This window comes from Salvia hispanica, chromosome 3 (assembly GCF_023119035.1).
Source record: "Salvia hispanica cultivar TCC Black 2014 chromosome 3, UniMelb_Shisp_WGS_1.0, whole genome shotgun sequence".
Lineage (NCBI taxonomy): Eukaryota > Viridiplantae > Streptophyta > Magnoliopsida > Lamiales > Lamiaceae > Salvia > Salvia hispanica.
In genome coordinates this window covers 1,647,824-1,666,203 of record NC_062967.1, presented here as the reverse complement: position 1 = coordinate 1,666,203, position 18,380 = coordinate 1,647,824, and the positions used below count along the sequence as shown (strand labels likewise).

Genomic DNA, 18,380 nt, shown 5'->3' with positions numbered 1-18,380 from the left:
TATTCGTTAAGTCAGGGGGCAAATTGCAAAAGACAGATTGTTGTCACTTGTCATTGTCGGTGGTGATTTTAGTTGGAAAATCGGACTCAAAAACTAACTGACAAAACTTCTCTTCTCTTCCACAGCTAAACTCTCTCTCTCTCTCTCACTCTAAATTGCAGCCATGGCGAGTCAAGTTTGGGTTTTCGCATCTCTCATTTTCTTAATTTCAGCTTCTTCTGCAAGTGGCCAGAGTATGCTTCTTCATCTATAATTATTGCATCTCATTTCCATTTAATTAGAAGCTGCATTACTCTCTTTTGCAATGTCTTGGTATAGATTTGAAAAGGGGAAGTTAAATTAATGCTAATTCATTCACTTTATTGGAAGTAGTTTGCTGATCATCTTGTTGATCTTAATTTGGTGTTGTTATTAGCGCTGTTTGGTTTAATTTATTGAGTAAATGAAGCCAGATCTCTAGATTGATTAGTTTCCCTTTTTAAGTATGCATATTTGTGGAAATTCAAGGCTTCATCAATTGTGAATTGCCAAAATTATTTTGGGTATGAATTTATTGATGTATGAATCTGGAGTAGACAAAAAGGTAACTATGAAAAATGAATAATGTGTGAAGATTCATCATCCTGTATTCTTTAAATTTATCATGAGAGCTTCAATTTGAAAATTTTGATGATGCTGAAACTGGATCTTGCTTTACTCACTAACAGTGTGATAGATTCATTCTTTCAAAAACTGGATTTTCTTGGTGTAATCTTGAAATCGTGTTGATCTCGTGGTAACTGTTTCGAGTAGCAACGAACATTTTTGCTTGCACTACGCTTCGGTTTTAGTATGAGGGCGTTATAGATTTTGAATGTTTCTATTTCTCTAAGCAGATATTTACATTTACTTTGATGGATTCGACGAATTTGAGCTTGTGTGATCACATGGTCGTCTGAAAACTCTATCATTCCATGTCTATAAACAGATATGATTGATTCATTCTTTCAAAAACTGTGTTATTGTTTTCGAGTAGCAGTAAACATTTGCTTGCGCTATGCTCCCGTTTTAGAGTAAAAGGGCGTTATAGATTTTGATCGTTTCTATTCAGTGTATACTTTGATGGATTCGACAATCCTGAGCTTGTGTGATCGTGTGGTTGTCCACGAACTCTATCATCCTAAGTAAACGACAAAATGCAGGTAAAGTGACGGATAACCCTGCTGATGAGCTCGTGGCCGTGGTCAACAGCAATCGAACAGCTAGCAAACTGTCGTCCTTGTACAGCAGCCAAGGCCTCGCGTGCATTGCTCTCCAATACATCAAAGCGTACCAAGGGGACTGTGGTGCCGTAGGCGGACCAAAGGCCAAGAAACCGGCTGACTCTGAGTTTGCTGAAACTTTTGCTCCTGCCTGCGGTGTTGTGGCCTCGACCCTCGCCCCCATCACCGGCCGCCTACTGGGGTGCCAGTCGAAGTACCTGAAGCCATCAGAGGCGTTTTCAGAGATCTTGACGAAAAACAACAAGAGCATGGAGATAGTTCAGAGCAAGAACCACACAGAGGTCGGTGCTGCTGTTAGTGGCTCGGACAGTGGCTCGTACTTTTGGTGCGTGCTGTTCAGTAGTGGGAAGTCGAACAGCAGCTTCGCGTTGGAAGGGACTACGGCCAAGATAAGCCGGCCAGGATGCTTCAGCGGCGCCAATGATGTGTGTAGTGGCGCTGTTTTGTCGAGGACGCCTCGTGTTTGGCCGGCCGCGGCCGCTGGTTTGATTGCATTGGCTTATGCATTTGGATTTTGAGATGAGAAAGATTTTGATACACCAAAGCTCTTTGAATTGCATCCCACAATCTCTTTGTTGATTGATTTATTACATTCTTGGATGTAAGTTTGGAAGAACCACAATGAAATGTTTTTTTTGTCACTTTATTCTCTCATGTTTTGGCACACACGGAATTGTTCGCGTTCGTGTTTGTGTTCGCGGCCGCTGGTTTGATTGCACATGGAATTGTTTGTGTTCGTGTTCGAGTTCGTGTTCAAGGTGAGTGGGTAATTACGATAAGGTCATCGATAACATTGTCACTAAATATATCATTCCCTTTAATACCTCACATCATTTTGTACTTATTTCGTCCTTAAATAACATCTCCTTCTTTAATTATTACTAATAATTATTCATGTGATCCATTTTTGCATTCCTTATTTCAACTTATTACAAGTAGTATGTTGTGAAGAATAAATAAAAGCAAGAGGAAATAAAAATACAATAGTAAAATGAAAAAATTACAAAATAAATTTTGAAATAAATAAAAAATGAGAGGGGTGTGTGGCCCACCCCCTTGCTTGCTAGGGTGACGCCCGTCCCATCACCCCACCCGCATCGAGTCTCATGCTCGGAAACATGATGCCCACTCACCATTGCAGATGAACATACATAGGAAACATGACACCACGACAATTTTAACATCTACCTATATACTCCATAGCATGTATCCTAAATTTATGTATTCTACAAGGCGTATGTATCAATGCAAGCATCCTCTTTCTCGATTTATGTGTGTCATTCTTATGCATGGGTCATGCAAATCATCTCTGTAACGTTCCGATTTTATCGAATGTCTCCGAAGGGAGTATTAGTGCAAGAGCATCAAGTGATAGAATCAATTGATTTATTGGGCTTGAGTTCGATTCATATATTTTAAGTTTCTAATTTTCTTTTGTTATTTTATTTGTATTTTTCATTTTCCTTGTGTTATGTGACTCGGGCTCAGTATAAAATTTCTGGATTCGTCATTAGCATATACATTGAGAAGTTTCTCTAGAAGGGCCCATTAATGTGTAATTAAGACATACTAAAGTCAATAGTTACAAAGATTCTATCTCACCCATAAAACAAAACACCTCTTTAAATCTCACCATTGTGCCCATAATTCTCATAAATGTTACCAACTTTATAGATGAGGGTAAAAATGAGAATTTCTTCTATAATAGCCAATTCTTAGCTGGCCTCAATTGTGTATGATTTTGTTGGTTTATGCAAAAAGCCCACATTTCTGCCCAAATATAACAAGAATTAGGTGAATATATTAATTTTTGTGAATTAACAGAATTAGGTGAACATTTAAATTTCTATGAATAAACTTTAATTTTACCTATATATTAATAGTCTCATATGGGACAAAATTCTCTCTCTCTCTCTCTCTCAATGCCAATGAAAAAAATTTAATTATGAAGAAATCAACTAATTTCAAACTGGAAGCTAGTAGGAAGGTTCATGAATCATGAGCATTTACACAACAATTGACATGAAATTTCCAACTATATTAAATGTTACGCGTATTTAAAAAAATGAAAGTACAAAAATATAAAGCAGTTCATTTTGCTACATAAATGTAAGGGGAATATTAAATAATTTTAATATTTACAATATTTACATGGTCATGAGATGCCTTTTGTCAAGTGGAATAAATGTCTGCTCTGGAAAAGAATTCCACTATTGTGCTATCATGCAAATAGTATGATAAAATCAGACCTCTATTGAAAAGAAGCAAACAAAATTAATTTCAATTTTCCAATGAAATTTTGCATTCAATAATTAATTGGTATTTTTTTAATTTACTAATGGTATGAGTAGTACAGAGCATTTCATAGTCATGTGGTATCAATTGAATGTGTGACATCTCGATGCCAATTTTATACTACTGAAAATAATATTTTGTATAAATAAATAGAATGTATGTACCTCAGAAAAAAATAAATAAATACAGAACTACATTAGGTTGCAACAATTGTATAATTGAAATACTATAAACTAACCATAGCATAATTTTCTTCCACCACTAAAACTCTTATTAGTCTATTTTAATTCATTCATACAAATTAATAAACTCTTATTAGTCTATTTTAATTTATCCATACAAATTAATCATCTACTATCTTTTTTGGTACTATGATTTGTTTTTCTACATATATCAACTTTTTACTTTCTTTTCATATTTATTCACTTATATTTACCATTCTGATAATTATTTAACTACCTCGTATTTTATTAATTTCACATTAACATCTGCGTAGACGACAAATAATATTTGAAAGTGGATAATTATATTTATTTTCCGTTGTAAATGGATAGGATATTCGCACTGACCGAACCTTATTTAGTATCCTCTTTGTCGACAATAACGGTCATCACTTTTATTTCATTTTTTGTCATTTAATTTTTCCGTTCCATCAATTATTTCGCATTTAACGCCGCGTTATCCACTACGGACGCTATCGGTAACGAATTTAGAAGGTAATTGAAATAGATTGCCGAAAAATTCAAAAAGCGCGGCTAAATCATGGTTCGTTTCGCAAATTCATAAACCAGTCGAAAAGCCATAAATTTCATTCTCAGTATAGCCGGATGATTTTTTTAGTAGACCGCGCGTGAACGAATTACACAGAAGATAATATTGTTTGAATAAAAACATCAAGAAAATAGTAAAAATAGGGTTTTTAAAACTATGAAATGAAGCAAAATTTGCAATATATACAGAAATATGCGCAGTGCAAATTTTCCAATGTGAATGCATCAAGAAAAAGGCAAGAAGGCGAAGCCATTTGTGGCAGTTCGACAAATCCTTCACTCAATTTCTCTCTCTACCGCAATCTGCATCGCCCTTTCATCCACTTTTAGCTTTCAATTTTTTTTCCCAAATCTCAAACACTAGTCTTCGTCAATGAATTCAGATTCCCCTATATATACAACAGCTGCTGCTGCTTTCTTTATTCATATCGCCAGCCGAAGCAATTCATTCCCTAAATTGCCCTCTCTCGCTCCTCTTTTAAATCATGCTTCTTTTACTCCACTCAAATCAACATCTTTCCCCTCTTGCGATCCTCCCAATTCCGCGATTCCTGTCCCGTTGATCCCTTTTTCTGGCCCCGATTGTTGCCCATTGCTTGTTATCAGTCGCGGATGCTCGTTGTGGGTTTTGATTTTGGAGGAATTATTCGTGGGGTTGATCCTAATTTTGTTGGGGGTTTGATTTTTTCAATTGTGGGAAGCTAGGGCTAGTTTGTTGATTCTTGCCCTAGAATCTTGTTGGTTTGGGTTGAAGGAGTGTTCTTGAGTTAGTAATGAAGAGGGGTAGTGGGGATGATGGGGAAGGGGAGAACTTGGAGTTGAAGAAGTTAAAATTGTTTAGTGGGAGTGATCAGAATTATATCGACTTAGATAGTCTAACAAATGAAGGTGAGGAAGAGGGGGTTTTTGCTGAGAGTAGAACTGTAAATGGCGAGCATGTTGATAGGAACTTGAGCCATTTTGGTAATGTAGTCCCTAATGATTTTGATGGCTTGAGTCTTGGTGGTCTCGGGGGGTCGTCGAATATGTGGGACTACGACCTAAATTTTGATATGTTTTTTAAGGGGGAAGGGCAAGGTTTGCCTTTAGATCTTAACATTCCATTGCATAATCCATCCCCTAATAGGAACAAGGGCCTTTTGGCATATGATCAGTATCCTGATGAGAGGCTTGTTAGTAAGGGCAAGGAGGTTGTCGACCTTGTGTCAGACGATGATGACAGTGATGTGGAAATTGTAGGGTATACGTGTGGTTATAATCAACAAATAGAGTCAGGGGAAAGGTTGAGCCTTGGATTGGGGCTGCCTAGATTGGATAATGGTATTGGTGAGAGCAGCCTAGCGGCCAGTGGTGCGTATAGATATACTGATGAAGAAAAGGGGAAGGGTAGTGATATGAATTCGTGGTTATCGCTTAAGGGTAATTCTTTTTTTAATTTGGATTCGGATACTGATAATGATGAACCAGTCCAGCTGATTGAGCCGAATGACGGACCAGTAGAGCTGATTGAGCCTCCTCTAGAAGCGGTTGAGGGCCTTGAGGCTATGCTATTGCAAGAAGAAGTATTGGCTAGAAGAGCCGCAATGGCTCCAAGGGACCAGGAGAATCGGAGAAGGGCTGCTAGGCAACTTGCTCGTGTTAACATTTTCGATGAGAATAGAGGAGACCAGCCTTCTACTGAGAATCAACAACCACCCGCCCCTAATCCTATGGAAGGGTTGGGAAAATTGCCGGGGCCTTTTGGTGATGCTTTGAAGATGGTGAGAGAGAGAACCTCAAAGCGAGCAGCTGAGCAGTTGATTGAGTGGAGCCCCTCAGTGAAAGATCAGCAAAGAAGCGTTGCTGCACCCTTTGTTCCTTCGCTGCTCAATATATCACTGAAAGCTCTTGCTGAATGTGCTGAGGGAATGGTGTCGCTCAAACAGGTTCCAGATAACCTCCGAGTAAGACTGACTAACAGATTGTGCGATAAAGGTTTAATGAACGTTGGTTTTTTGAACTTTCTGGTGGAAGGATCTCCAACTGAGATACGCATAAAGAATTGCTCGTGGCTAACTGAAGAGCAATTTCAGCAGACAATTGTAAAGTGCGAGACAGATAAATTACAGGTATTTTCTATCAGTTCTTTAATTTTTTATATGCATTCACACACATATATGTTTATGGGCATCCTCATCTTCTATATAGATTCTGAGAATGTGAATAGGTAACGGTATTTACTCTGCTAGTGTGGGTAGTGATAGGTGATAAATTCTCTATGACGGGGCCAATAGGCAGCCATTAATATTGTTGTCGTTTTATGAGCCTTTGCATACCTATATCCAATCAAGTGTTCGAAACTACGGATAGGCTCTTAAATTCTCTGTTTATATCCCTACATGTGTGAGTTGATAAGTGGTTTAATGTTTTGTTTATTTGTTCTCCTTCTGGATGCGCCTGAGCCATTCTAACTCATGCAATTATGTTTTTTCGCCTAATGCTAATGCTCGTGTAATTATCATGGTAGAACAAATTACTTACACTGATATATGTTTGCAGGTGCTCCAACTGGATCTATGTGGGCAATGCATGCTTGATATTGCGTTCAAGGACATATTAAACAAAAATCAAAAAAGTTTTTCTAGATTGACTATCATGTCTGTTAGAGGCGCCTGTCGTTTATCAGACGATGGGCTCAGGAACCTTGTCAAGTCAGCCCCTCTACTTAGGTCTATCAATTTGGGTCAGTGCACCCTTCTAACCTCTGATTCCGTCAACTGTATAGCTGATTTTTTGGGATCAGATCTGAGGGAGTTATACATAGACGAGTGCAATAAAATTGACGCGATGAAGATTTTACCCGCATTTAAGAAATTCAGATATTTGGAAGTCTTATCCGTTGCTGAAATTCATACCATAAACGATCAGTTTGTGGACGGACTGGTCACTGCTTGCGGTCAAAGTCTCAAGGACCTCGACTTTGCTAATTGCGTGTAAGTTATTTTAGTTAGTGCCTCTTGCTGATCTATTTTTTCGATTATGATTTAACAGTCATCTATTTCACTCGCTGCAGCGGACTGACGGATTGCTCTCTCCAAACCATTGGCAAAAGTTGTGCTGATTTGTGTTCGTTGAACATATCCAACCTGAATAACTTGACAGATCTGGGGTTGGAGCATCTTGCCAATGGTTGTAGATCAATTCAAAAGCTCAAACTTCGCCACAATGAATTCAGGTTTGTATCACCTTTGCAACTTATGCAGCTTCACTGGGTTAAAAGAGTCATGTAAATTATGCATTGGTAATATAGGGACATGATATAAAGCCGGAAACATATATCTTTACATCAGTAACTGATGGTTGATCTTCTGTGTGTAGTGATGAAGCTGTGGCTGCATTTCTAGAAAGCTCTGGCGAGGCATTGTTGGAACTTTTACTGAATAATATGGCAATGGTACCTTTACTGATTTTGGCCCTCCTTTTATTCTATTTCGATGTTTTTAACCAACATGTGGAATTTGGCAGGTCGGACCCCTTACTGCCTTGTCAGTCGCCAAACGTTCAAGAAAGTTGTTGACTTTGGATGTATCATGGTGTCGCAAAATCAGTAATGAGGCTCTAGGATTGATTGTTGATAGCTGCTCGTCGCTGAAGCTGCTGAAAATCTTTGGCTGTAGGCAGGTGTGGCCCGAATTTATTTGATGCATGAGCTTTTCATAAATATTACTACTAGTAAACAAAGAATTCTTGATTCATCTGATGCGCTAGATGAAAGCAGATATATTACTATGTTTGTAGATTTAAAGATAGGTTGTTTTTTGTCTTCATGAATAAACTCTCGCGATATCATGCTTGCTGCACGCACTGCTATAGAATAACCCATGAAAAGTTTGATCTGAATGCTCAAATGATACCATGTTGTGTGAATTATAACCTTCTCCATGCTCGTGAGTCTTGCTGGGTACGAATTCAATGTCGTGATGTTTAGAAAAGGGAAGATTAACTGCTATAGATTGATAAAATATGAGCAATAAGAGTTTTTTCCTGATTTATTTATACTCTCCTTTAGATCATGTTTCTTGATTTGATATGTTTTTCAGCATCACTTATTAAAAGGAGATTGATTGTTTTCGTTTTCCAATGATTCGATGTAGATCACTGTATCTGTTTCTGTTTCTGCAGATCACCGCTGGGTTTCTTCAAGGTCACTCGAATCCACTTGTGAGGATAATCGGGTCGAACTTCACTCCACTAATGGATCATCTGGATCTGCTTGAACCTGAGGAGATGTTCTTGCGGTACTCACCTCTTCCAGTTTTCTCAGAAGATTGACATACTCATATAAAGCGAGAAACAGAGCTACAAGATGCAACATTCGTAGCGTTCCAACGATGCGACTCTCTGTAGGGTGCTGCAGTTTTCTTCATGGATTTAGATTATTTTTGTTGGAAATTTTTGCCATCTTCATTAGCTCAGTGCAAGTAACATTAAAACAAACTTCCCCTCTGAATTTCATGATAAGATATTTGTGTATATATATATCATTGTTTTTGTTCACATGGTGATATGTTTGCTACACTAAATTCACCACATATCTGTAAGAGAGAGAGAGAGGCAAAAATCTAAAATAGTAGAATTCACCACATACATACAAGTTGAAAAGGAAAAGCTGTAAAAAAAACCTTCACACAAACAATAAATTCAGCAGAACTTCACAGCCTAGGACTTCCACTTGAGCACGAAGGTAAGGATGATCAAAACGACGATGATCCCGGTTGAAGAGCCTCCTGCCCGATGAATCCAGTAAGGATCCAACCCGGTGATGCCGTGCTCCATGAAACCCGAGACGGCTATGGCCATTATCAGCAGCAGCTGCAGGAGGGGGAGGTACGACGAGAAATTCACCGGCTCTTCCTCGAGCTCTGCCTCAGAGATCGAGCCGCTATTGATGTAGAGAGGTGAGAGTATAGCAAGAATTGCTAAACCTATGGCCAGAGCCCTCTTGTCATGGGCAGAAAACCTGCTGTTTCTCCTCACTGCTTCTTGCTCCATTCAAAGGGACTTTTCTTCTGCTTTCTCTTTCTCTAATGGCATTTTTAGGAGATGGGAGCTTCTAAAACAAGATGTTGGAGTCTAGAGAGATAAGATAAGAATAACTAGAGAGAGGTTGGAGAAGCCCTCTCCATTTGTGGTAAAGATATGTGGGAATCTGATGCTTGCAGCACTATGTTAAATTCTGAGACTTCAAAAGGAAACTCAATAAAAGTAAAAATGAATGTAAGATATGTGTTCATTGCATAAGAGATAGGTAAGAACAAGAATTTACACAAAGAGTAAGAACTAGTCAAAAGATTTAAATGAAAAATGAAGAGAAACAGCAAGTTTGATACACTTGCTCTGGGAAGCAGGGAGGTGGGACGACGTCGTTGGAGGGCTGTTTGATGCCTCTGCATCCGGGAGATCAGCAGGCGCTGTACAGTGCAGCTTTGCTTATCAAGAAACTGAAGAAACCCGGCTTGGCCAATCGAAGATCTGCAGGCTAAGACGAAGCATCAAACATCAAAAACAGTATGCATTTCTTGGAAGATGCCTAATGCTGAGGAAGAAAACAAGTGTAGAATTGTACAACTCTGCTTGTCAAGAAACTGAAGAAATTTTGCTTGGCCACATGAAGATAGCAGGTGAAGACGAAGCATCAACCATAGACGAGTAAATTAGTACGTAATCAAGAACAATGGTGTGATCTAAATGCAATGCTGCAATGTTTTGCATCAACTAGCAAATGCATTACAAGTTTGCCATGATGCATATATCCAAACGACTGCTGGAGGAGCGGTCAAGACGAGCCTAGCGACCAACAAAGTGTCGTATATGTTCAAGAATGGCTGCGAAAGTCGAGCATGGCAGCATTACCAGTTCTGCCACTTTCTCCTCTGAAACTCACTCACAACATCAGTTCCTCCACATTACAAAACATTACAAAAAACTTGAATATGGAAATCAAATGGAGTACTATATAATGATACATAATATAGATGAATTATTGTTTGGGAATTCTGAATTTTGAAAATTAGAATATATAGCTTCTATCAAAACAAATTTTGAACTCTTACCTAGCTAGAAAAAAATGTTTCTCTATACCAACTAAGCCACTTGAATATAGGGGACACCTATAATATTATGACCAGCTAAAAATAAATATAAGATTATTTTGTCTCTAGTGGACTTTATGATTTTAATCAATAGTTTGACAAGCTAAAAAACGTGTACATATATTTATAATTTGCTGAACCATGAATTTTCGTGATAATTAATTATCCACCTACCCACCGGTCGCCATGGAGTATTAAAAATGACTTCTACTTATGGAGAATTTCTATGCATATAATATATCACATGCCAACTATATAAAAAATCAGAAAAATTAAGATCGCATGAGTCCCAATCATTTCCAATAATTTTGAAAAAAAATATCATTTAAATAAGAGTTTTAATGAATTTATGGTCAATTACTAGCTTGCAAATCATACAAATTAAATGATAATTAATCACAAAAGCAAAACTCTAATCTTCAAATTTCAACGGGTACATTAAAGGAAAAAAAGCCTATAATTAATTAAAATCGTGTAAATGGCATCACATTAAGACAATAATTCGATTTTCATGCTATCATAGAACAAATTAGTTCTACTAAATTTGTACTCCCTCCGTCCCACAAATATTGTCCCATTTTTCCATTTCGGTCCGTCTCATAAAATTTGTCTCATTTCACTTTTTTATCTTTTTTTGTAGTGGACCTTATATTCCACTAACTCATTCCTACTCACATTTTATTATAAAACTAATATATAAAAATAGGACTCACATTCCACTAACTTTTTCAATTCACTTTTCATTACATTTCTTAAAACTCGTATCCGGTCAAAATGGGACAATCTTTGTCGGACAGAGGAGTAATTTCTATCGCAAATTTTTAATTATAATGTTTACTACTCCCTCCGTTCCATAGTAATAGAGGCGTTTTTCCATTTTCGTCCGTTCCATAGTAATAGAGTCATTTCCCTTTTTAGTAAAAGTCAACACATTTTTCCACACCTACTTTACTCTCTCTTACTTTTTTCTATCTTCATCTCTCTACCTTTTTTATTTTCCACTTTATTCTCTCTTTACTTAACTCACCTAACACAATTTTTCTTAATCTTCTTACCGAAAAGTTTTGCCTCCATTACTATAAAACGGAGAGAGTACTATTATTTTATTATAAAGTTATTATTATTATTATTATTATTATTATTATTAGTAATTCCACGTTTGACCGTGATCCACATGCACCACATGCGGCACGTGCCACCCATTTTTAAGATCAAAATGTCACGCGCTGCCGGAGTCTGACCACTCTCTCTCTCTAGAATCATGTCCACCACCAGTCTCCTCCGTTTCTCTCTCTCCCCTCACACCTCTTCTCTCCACCGCCGCCGCAATGAGCTCCTCCCTCTCCACTTCAACCTCCGCCCCGCAGCTCCTCACTCGCCGAAATTGCGATCATTCCCCCGCGTTTCCTCCAAGGCCGTCGAATTCCAATCTCGCCGCGAAATCCGGCCGGCGGAGGAGGAATTGGAGCCTAAATCGACCTCCACCGTGCTGCTCGATGTGTCCGGGATGATGTGCGGCGCCTGCGCGACGCGCGTGAAAGCGATCCTCTCCGCCGACGAGCGCGTGGAGTCGGCCGTGGTCAACATGTTGACCGAGACGGCGGCGATCAAGCTGAAGGAAGGAGGAGGCGTCGGGGAGTCCTCGGCCGTGGCGGATGAGCTGGCGGAGAGAGTGTCGGCGTGTGGATTCGAGGCGCGGCGGAGGGCGTCGGGGATGGGGGTGGAGGCGAAGGTGCGGAAGTGGAGGGAGACGGTGGAGAAGAAGGAGGCGCTGCTCGTGAAGAGTAGGAATCGCGTGGCGTTTGCTTGGACGCTGGTGGCGCTCTGCTGCGGAGCTCACGCGTCTCATACTCTGCATTCTGTTGGTATTCATGTTGGTCATGGTGAGAGACAATTCAGCTTTGATGTTTGGTGTAAATGCTTATGATCCTTGTGTGCTGAGTTCATCTTTATTTACTTATCATGATTGCTATATTACTGCTTCTCTTGGAATGTTTGATGATTAACTTCAACTTTAGAACATGTGTTGTTGAAGTATGTATCAATGTGGTTGTTTGAAACCGTTAATTGGCAATCTTATTCTACTCAAACCATACTTTTGTTTTATATCATTGTCATTTCCCCATTATATTGGTGTAAATGGTGCCATTCATTTTATTTTGTCTAGGGTCATTCATGGATATTCTGCACAATTCTTATGTCAAAGGTGGCTTGGCTTTGGGTTCTCTGCTGGGACCTGGACGAGGTTAGTTCATTTAAATTTGCTATACTGGTTTTTTGTTGTTAGTTTTTCATATTTGAAATTGAAACACTATACAAGATTTATATGCTCTTATTATGGTCCAGATTTGCTTGTTGATGGATTAAAGGCTTTTAGGAAGGGCTCACCCAATATGAACTCCCTTGTTGGCTTTGGATCAATTGCTGCATTTGCAATAAGTGCGGTAAGGATATAATAAATGCTGAGTTCTTCTTTTCCCAAAAGAAAGTTATTAATCTCCATGTTGATACTTGTTTGTATCTGCATTTCGTTAATTGATTTTGGTGTTTTTAGGTATCACTTCTCAACCCCGAACTTCAATGGAATGCTGCATTTTTTGATGAACCGGTATGGTTTGTTATAAATTTGAATTTGGTATTTCCAACTGATTGAAAGAATAGTTCACTGTGATTACCGATCTCCGTGGAAGTTGCAAACTACGTCATGGGATCTAGTTGAAGTTTTCTCACTGAAATGAATTGACTTTCTAGCATGCAGGTTATGCTTCTTGGGTTTATCCTACTGGGACGTTCCCTGGAAGAAAGGGCCAGACTCAAAGCATCCAGTGACATGAATGAGCTATTAGTAAGTTCTAACTGTTAAAATAAAAAACTTTAAAAGGGTTTTTCTCGTACTCCATGATTTGGTAATTGTTATCTCTTTGCATGAGTTGGTCGAGTTTATGTAACACGAATCAGTATAAATTTCATGTGACGTATCATATGGCAATCATATAGAATCATCCTCTTTTTATTGTCTTTCACATATCTTGATCGGTAATTGATTATATGGTTGTGCTACAGTCACTTATATCAACTAAATCACGACTTGTCATTGCTCCCTCTGGAAGTGATGTCTCATCAGACAGCGTTCTCTGCTCTGATGCAATGTGCATTGAGGTTCCCACTGATGATATTCGACTTGGGGATGCAGTCTTGGTCTTGCCTGGAGAAACAATTCCTGTGGATGTAAGTGCTCCATACTAATAATTTGTTTATAATAAATGCTAAATCTCGAATCTAACACTCCTTGGAGAGTGGCTGAACAGATTAACTGTAAAATAATTTGTTAAAGAATATTCACAGCCATTGTAATGGTTGGAATCAGAAGACCAAATGTGATTAGTGGTTAGATCGTTGTAAAGTTTATAGTTATTGGTGGGTCTGAAATCACTAAGACACTTTCTTTGTATATATGTAACATGTGGTTTTATCTGTATTATCTATTTATAGTACAAGTCAAAATATGCTTCTTTACTGGATTACCTGAATTGCAAGATTGTCTGCACAGGGAAAAGTTCTTGCTGGTCGAAGTGTGGTGGATGAGTCCATGCTTACTGGTGAATCTCTTCCTGTATTCAAGGAAAATGGTGTTTCTGTTTCTGCTGGAACAATTAATTGGGTAAGCCTACCCAGAGTATATTTGCATACAACTAAGATGTTATGCAGTCATGTACTATCTGTTAAATCATGGTTGCTTAATGAGTCATGGCCATACCTAAACTGATGCCTTTATTGCAACATGTTCCAGGATGGTCCTTTAAGGATAGAGGCAACGTCCACTGGTTCAAACTCAACAATATCCAAGATTGTTAACTTGGTGAGCTCTCTCATAACATGATATCTGGACATAGGAAATAGACATTCAGCCCTAGACAACAGGAGTACAATTTATCTATTTGCTTTAACGATGAGCTCTCTCGTGGTCCTGGCATTGAGGGCTCAAAAAATTTTCATCTTGTTATTCCCTATCAACAAACACTTCTAGACCACTCCCTTTGTCAATCTCTTAGCATGTTTTTTTATATAAAACTCAAATGCTCATTATGGATGATCAGAAATCATAGAATGGCCCATTTTGGAATTTTCTAATATGATTCCTCTACTTACCCCTTCTTGTTTGAAGGTTGAGGATGCTCAAGGACGTGAAGCACCTATTCAGAGACTTGCGGATTCAATTGCTGGCCCTTTTGTATATAGTGTCATGACATTGTCAGCAGCCACATTTGCTTTTTGGTGGGTTTATTACATTCACTTTTATACAATGAAGTTCTAAATGCATGAATGTATTTTCTTCAGCTGCCTGAATTAATCATTTACTAGATGTGCTTTGCTTACTGCATCTCTGTTCCTCTCAGGTACTATATTGGAACTCATATCTTTCCAGATGTCTTGCTTAATGACATAGCTGGGCCTGATGGAAATGCACTGTTACTAAGCATGAAGCTTGCGGTGGATGTTTTGGTCAGTAGTTCTGACTTTATGCATATGAGTTAGTCTCGACTCTTGATCCTTACCTTGTCTCAATACTGTATGCTCTTTTCCAGGTTGTGTCTTGTCCATGTGCTTTGGGCCTTGCAACACCAACTGCAATCTTAGTTGGCACTTCCCTTGGTACAGTTCAATGAAATTCTGTTTCATTTTGCTTTTGGTCTTATTCTAGAAGCTTTAATTTTGTTCACGCCCCATCAGGAGCGAAGAAGGGATTGCTTATAAGAGGAGGAGATGTACTTGAACGCTTGTCAGGGATAGATTACATCACCTTGGATAAAGTAAGTAGACTGATTTTTTTCTGGTATTCTTGTACTTGGAAGAAAATGAAAATATACTTGTATAACTTAATATATTTGCCTTTGCTATTTTCTACATTCAGACAGGAACTCTAACTGAAGGAAGACCTACTGTTTCAGCTGTTTCTTCATTTTCTCACGAACAATCTGAAATACTTCAAATAGCTGCTGCTGTGGAAAAAACAGCTTCACATCCACTTGCAAAGGCCATTATAGCTAAAGCAGAATCATTGAATTTGAATATTCCTAGCACAAGAGGGCAGTTAGTTGAACCAGGTTGTGGGACCTTGGCAGAAGTAGATGGACTCCTTGTGGCTGTTGGAAAATTAAGTTGGGTTTACGAGCGTTTCCAGCAGAGAACTAGCCTCTCTGACATAGAGAAACTGGAGCAGTCTGTGATACACCAGTCATCAGTGGATTATTCATCTTCTGTCCATTCAAGGACAGTCGTTTATGTTGGTAGGGAAGGCGAAGGCGTCATCGGTGCTATTGCAATCTCTGACAATTTACGAGCTGATGCTACATCTACTATAACTAGGTATATGTGTCTCCTGAACCAAAACAAAACACGTAGTTTTTGGATTTTCTGTGAAAAGCTACTAGTGAGTGATAGCTCCGAATAAAAAACTTGCTTAATGCTAAAACTGGAAATTGCAATCTGCTTCTGGGCCATTTCTATTCTTCTTATTTGGTTTCTTTCTTTTGATATTTTGAAAGGCTTCAGCAGAATGGAATTCAGACAGTCATCTTGTCAGGAGACAGGGAAGAGGCAGTGGCAGCTATAGCAAAATCAGTTGGGGTCGAAGATAAATTTGTGAATGGTTCTTTGACACCACAGCAGAAGTCTTCTGCTATATCAAGCCTTCAAGCTTCAGGCCATCGTGTAGCTATGGTAATTATCTATCTGTTCCTTATTCAAAGTGCAGATATGGATGGGTTTATCTTTGGTTTTGACATTAATTGTACTCAGCATTGTATATAGGCTTATGTGGAGGATTTCCACCATCATTTCTAACTGTTTTATGCATGCACCATTAAATGAATTACTATTCTGAACTAGTACTCATTGTGCATGTGGATCTGAAATGTCTACTATTATCGCACAAGTCTTCGATGAATTGGAAGCTAAAACTAACTTGTCATGTAAAGGTTGGCGATGGTATCAACGATGCTCCTTCTCTAGCGCTTGCTGATGTTGGGATTGCATTGCAAATTGAAGGACAAGAAAACGCTGCATCAAATGCAGCATCTATCATTCTATTGGGAAATAAGCTGTCACAGGTATGCACTCATCGCGGCATACATCATTCCGCGTTCTGTTAACTTTCATGTCTTTTTATGGGTCATATGTCGTCTAATCTTTTTAGTCTTCCTCCTATGCATATAGATTCCAGTGTTCGTTTAGGAATAAAGACATTATGTATTACTATTAAGCTAGGATTTCAATTTCGTGGCCTGAAATATTTACTTGGTCTTCTGGCAAGGTGGTAGAGGCTATTGATCTTGCAAGAGCAACAATGGGTAAAGTACGTCAAAATCTAACATGGGCAGTTGGCTATAACGCCATCGCAATTCCAATGGCTGCTGGAGTTCTGCTTCCCCATTTTGATTTTGCTATGACACCTTCTATTTCAGGTGCCTACTCTCTGTTTCTCTTGCTAACTCCCGTGCTTCGACCAAATATCTAACTTCTGACCATTATTGACTTTGTTTCTTTAACACGGTCATCTTCACTCATCATGTTTTAGGAAAACTAGTACTACTTGACTCTTATCAGAGCTTTTTATCATCAATTGATCTTTTAGTTCGTAACGTCTCGTTTGATGACATGTTTGTCTGAGCAGGGGGCATGATGGCTTTAAGCTCAGTCTTCGTTGTCACAAACTCACTGCTTCTGCAGTTTCATGGCCATCAGAAGAAGAGTGAAAAGAATGAAAGAAACATATACTCCCAGTCTCAGAACCAAGAAGAAAAGAGCTAAACCACGCATCTCTTCTCGATAAAAAGGATTTCCCGTTGAGTTATCTACATCAGCTTCAGGGCCTCCAGGAGGAAGACGAGGTTAGCCCCGTCGTTCCATCCCACAATAACGTGCCCCGCCGTTGATGTGGATAGTATATACAGAGTTAAGTTTCTCAGTTGAAAATAATAATTCCACACCCATTATATGCAAGTTATATTTGTTTGGAGTTATCCCACTTGTCCCACGACGAGACATCAATTCCTCGAAAAATCGCAAGTTTGGATTTATTTGCAAGTTGGTAGAGCAAGAGGAATTGATGCTATTTGTTTTGTTCCTCTAGAATTAGAGTTTTATGAAGTGTTATGTCATTTCTTTGTTGTAACGTTATTTTTCAGCAAAATGAATTCTGATTTCTCTTTTCTTTTTTCTTCAGTCTATATTTTGAAGTTGTAGTTTATTTTCATTCCTAAAAACATTAATGCTCGTTTGCTAGGGGTGATTAGGGTTGAGGAAAAAAACTGAAAACCGAATATCCGAACGGAACTAAACCGAATTTTTTCGGTTCGTTTTTTTTGGTTTTTCGGTTCGGTTCGGGCGAAAAAAATAATCGAAAAATTGAATTATATTTTAAATATAATATTATATATATTTATTCTATTAATTAATATGTTATATCATATATATAATATATATTCTTTTAATATATTTTATATAATATGTATTATATATATTCTATTAATTTTATATTATATATAGAGAGAGAGTAGTGATATAGGGCAACCATCCCTTAAATATATAAATAGAGAATAAATCTCAGCCACATGATCAAGAAAATTAAGGGTTGATATTCAACATATGCTTTTGAAATTGTCCCAGATTTTACTTCATTATAAGAATGAATTAGTTCACTATAGTAAGGCGGAGGCAAAATAGTCATTTAAAAAAGTTAGGGTTAAAATCAATTACACTCATTTTGAAAAATACATCGTTTCGCTATAACCCACTGCGTTTCTTCTTCTCCACTCTCTTCTCTCAATGGAAACCTAGGGTTCCACCGTTTCCTCTATCTCTGTTGCTCATTTCAGCCGCTTCTCTTACTTCCCGCTAAGTTTCAACATCTAGTCATCGTT

General features: G+C 38.3%; 4 protein-coding genes and 1 non-coding gene across 5 annotated transcripts; 3 read left to right on the top strand and 2 right to left on the bottom strand.

The window, feature by feature from the left end:
* Positions 1-93: 93 nt before the first annotated feature.
* LOC125211707 lies at positions 94-1,903 on the top strand. The gene is made up of 2 exons (XM_048111612.1): positions 94-233; positions 1,182-1,903. Exons 1-2 carry the CDS (start codon positions 164-166, stop codon positions 1,778-1,780), a joined length of 669 nt encoding a protein of 222 aa, XP_047967569.1. The 5' UTR covers positions 94-163; the 3' UTR covers positions 1,781-1,903.
* A 604-nt stretch (positions 1,904-2,507) lies between these two features.
* Positions 2,508-2,610, bottom strand: LOC125217313. The gene has a single exon (XR_007175725.1). It is a non-coding gene; the product is annotated as a U6 spliceosomal RNA (small nuclear RNA).
* Positions 2,611-4,562: 1,952 nt separating this feature from the next.
* Positions 4,563-8,863, top strand: LOC125214143. The gene is made up of 6 exons (XM_048115045.1): positions 4,563-6,435; positions 6,866-7,299; positions 7,380-7,541; positions 7,685-7,760; positions 7,832-7,987; positions 8,489-8,863. The coding sequence occupies exons 1-6, from the start codon at positions 5,101-5,103 to the stop codon at positions 8,636-8,638; spliced, it is 2,313 nt and encodes a 770-aa protein (XP_047971002.1). The 5' UTR covers positions 4,563-5,100; the 3' UTR covers positions 8,639-8,863.
* Positions 8,864-8,917: 54 nt separating this feature from the next.
* LOC125214144 lies at positions 8,918-9,493 on the bottom strand. Its single transcript, XM_048115046.1, has one exon. The coding sequence runs from the start codon at positions 9,356-9,358 to the stop codon at positions 9,026-9,028; it is 333 nt and encodes a 110-aa protein (XP_047971003.1). The 5' UTR covers positions 9,359-9,493; the 3' UTR covers positions 8,918-9,025.
* Positions 9,494-11,687: 2,194 nt separating this feature from the next.
* LOC125214416 (copper-transporting ATPase PAA2, chloroplastic) lies at positions 11,688-17,682 on the top strand. Its single transcript, XM_048115437.1, has 17 exons — positions 11,688-12,341; positions 12,626-12,703; positions 12,805-12,902; positions 13,013-13,066; positions 13,217-13,303; positions 13,522-13,686; positions 14,009-14,119; positions 14,249-14,317; positions 14,624-14,733; positions 14,856-14,961; positions 15,045-15,111; positions 15,190-15,269; positions 15,371-15,825; positions 16,005-16,179; positions 16,437-16,568; positions 16,772-16,922; positions 17,132-17,682. The coding sequence occupies exons 1-17, from the start codon at positions 11,720-11,722 to the stop codon at positions 17,266-17,268; spliced, it is 2,697 nt and encodes an 898-aa protein (XP_047971394.1). The 5' UTR covers positions 11,688-11,719; the 3' UTR covers positions 17,269-17,682.
* The last annotated feature ends 698 nt before the right edge of the window (positions 17,683-18,380 follow it).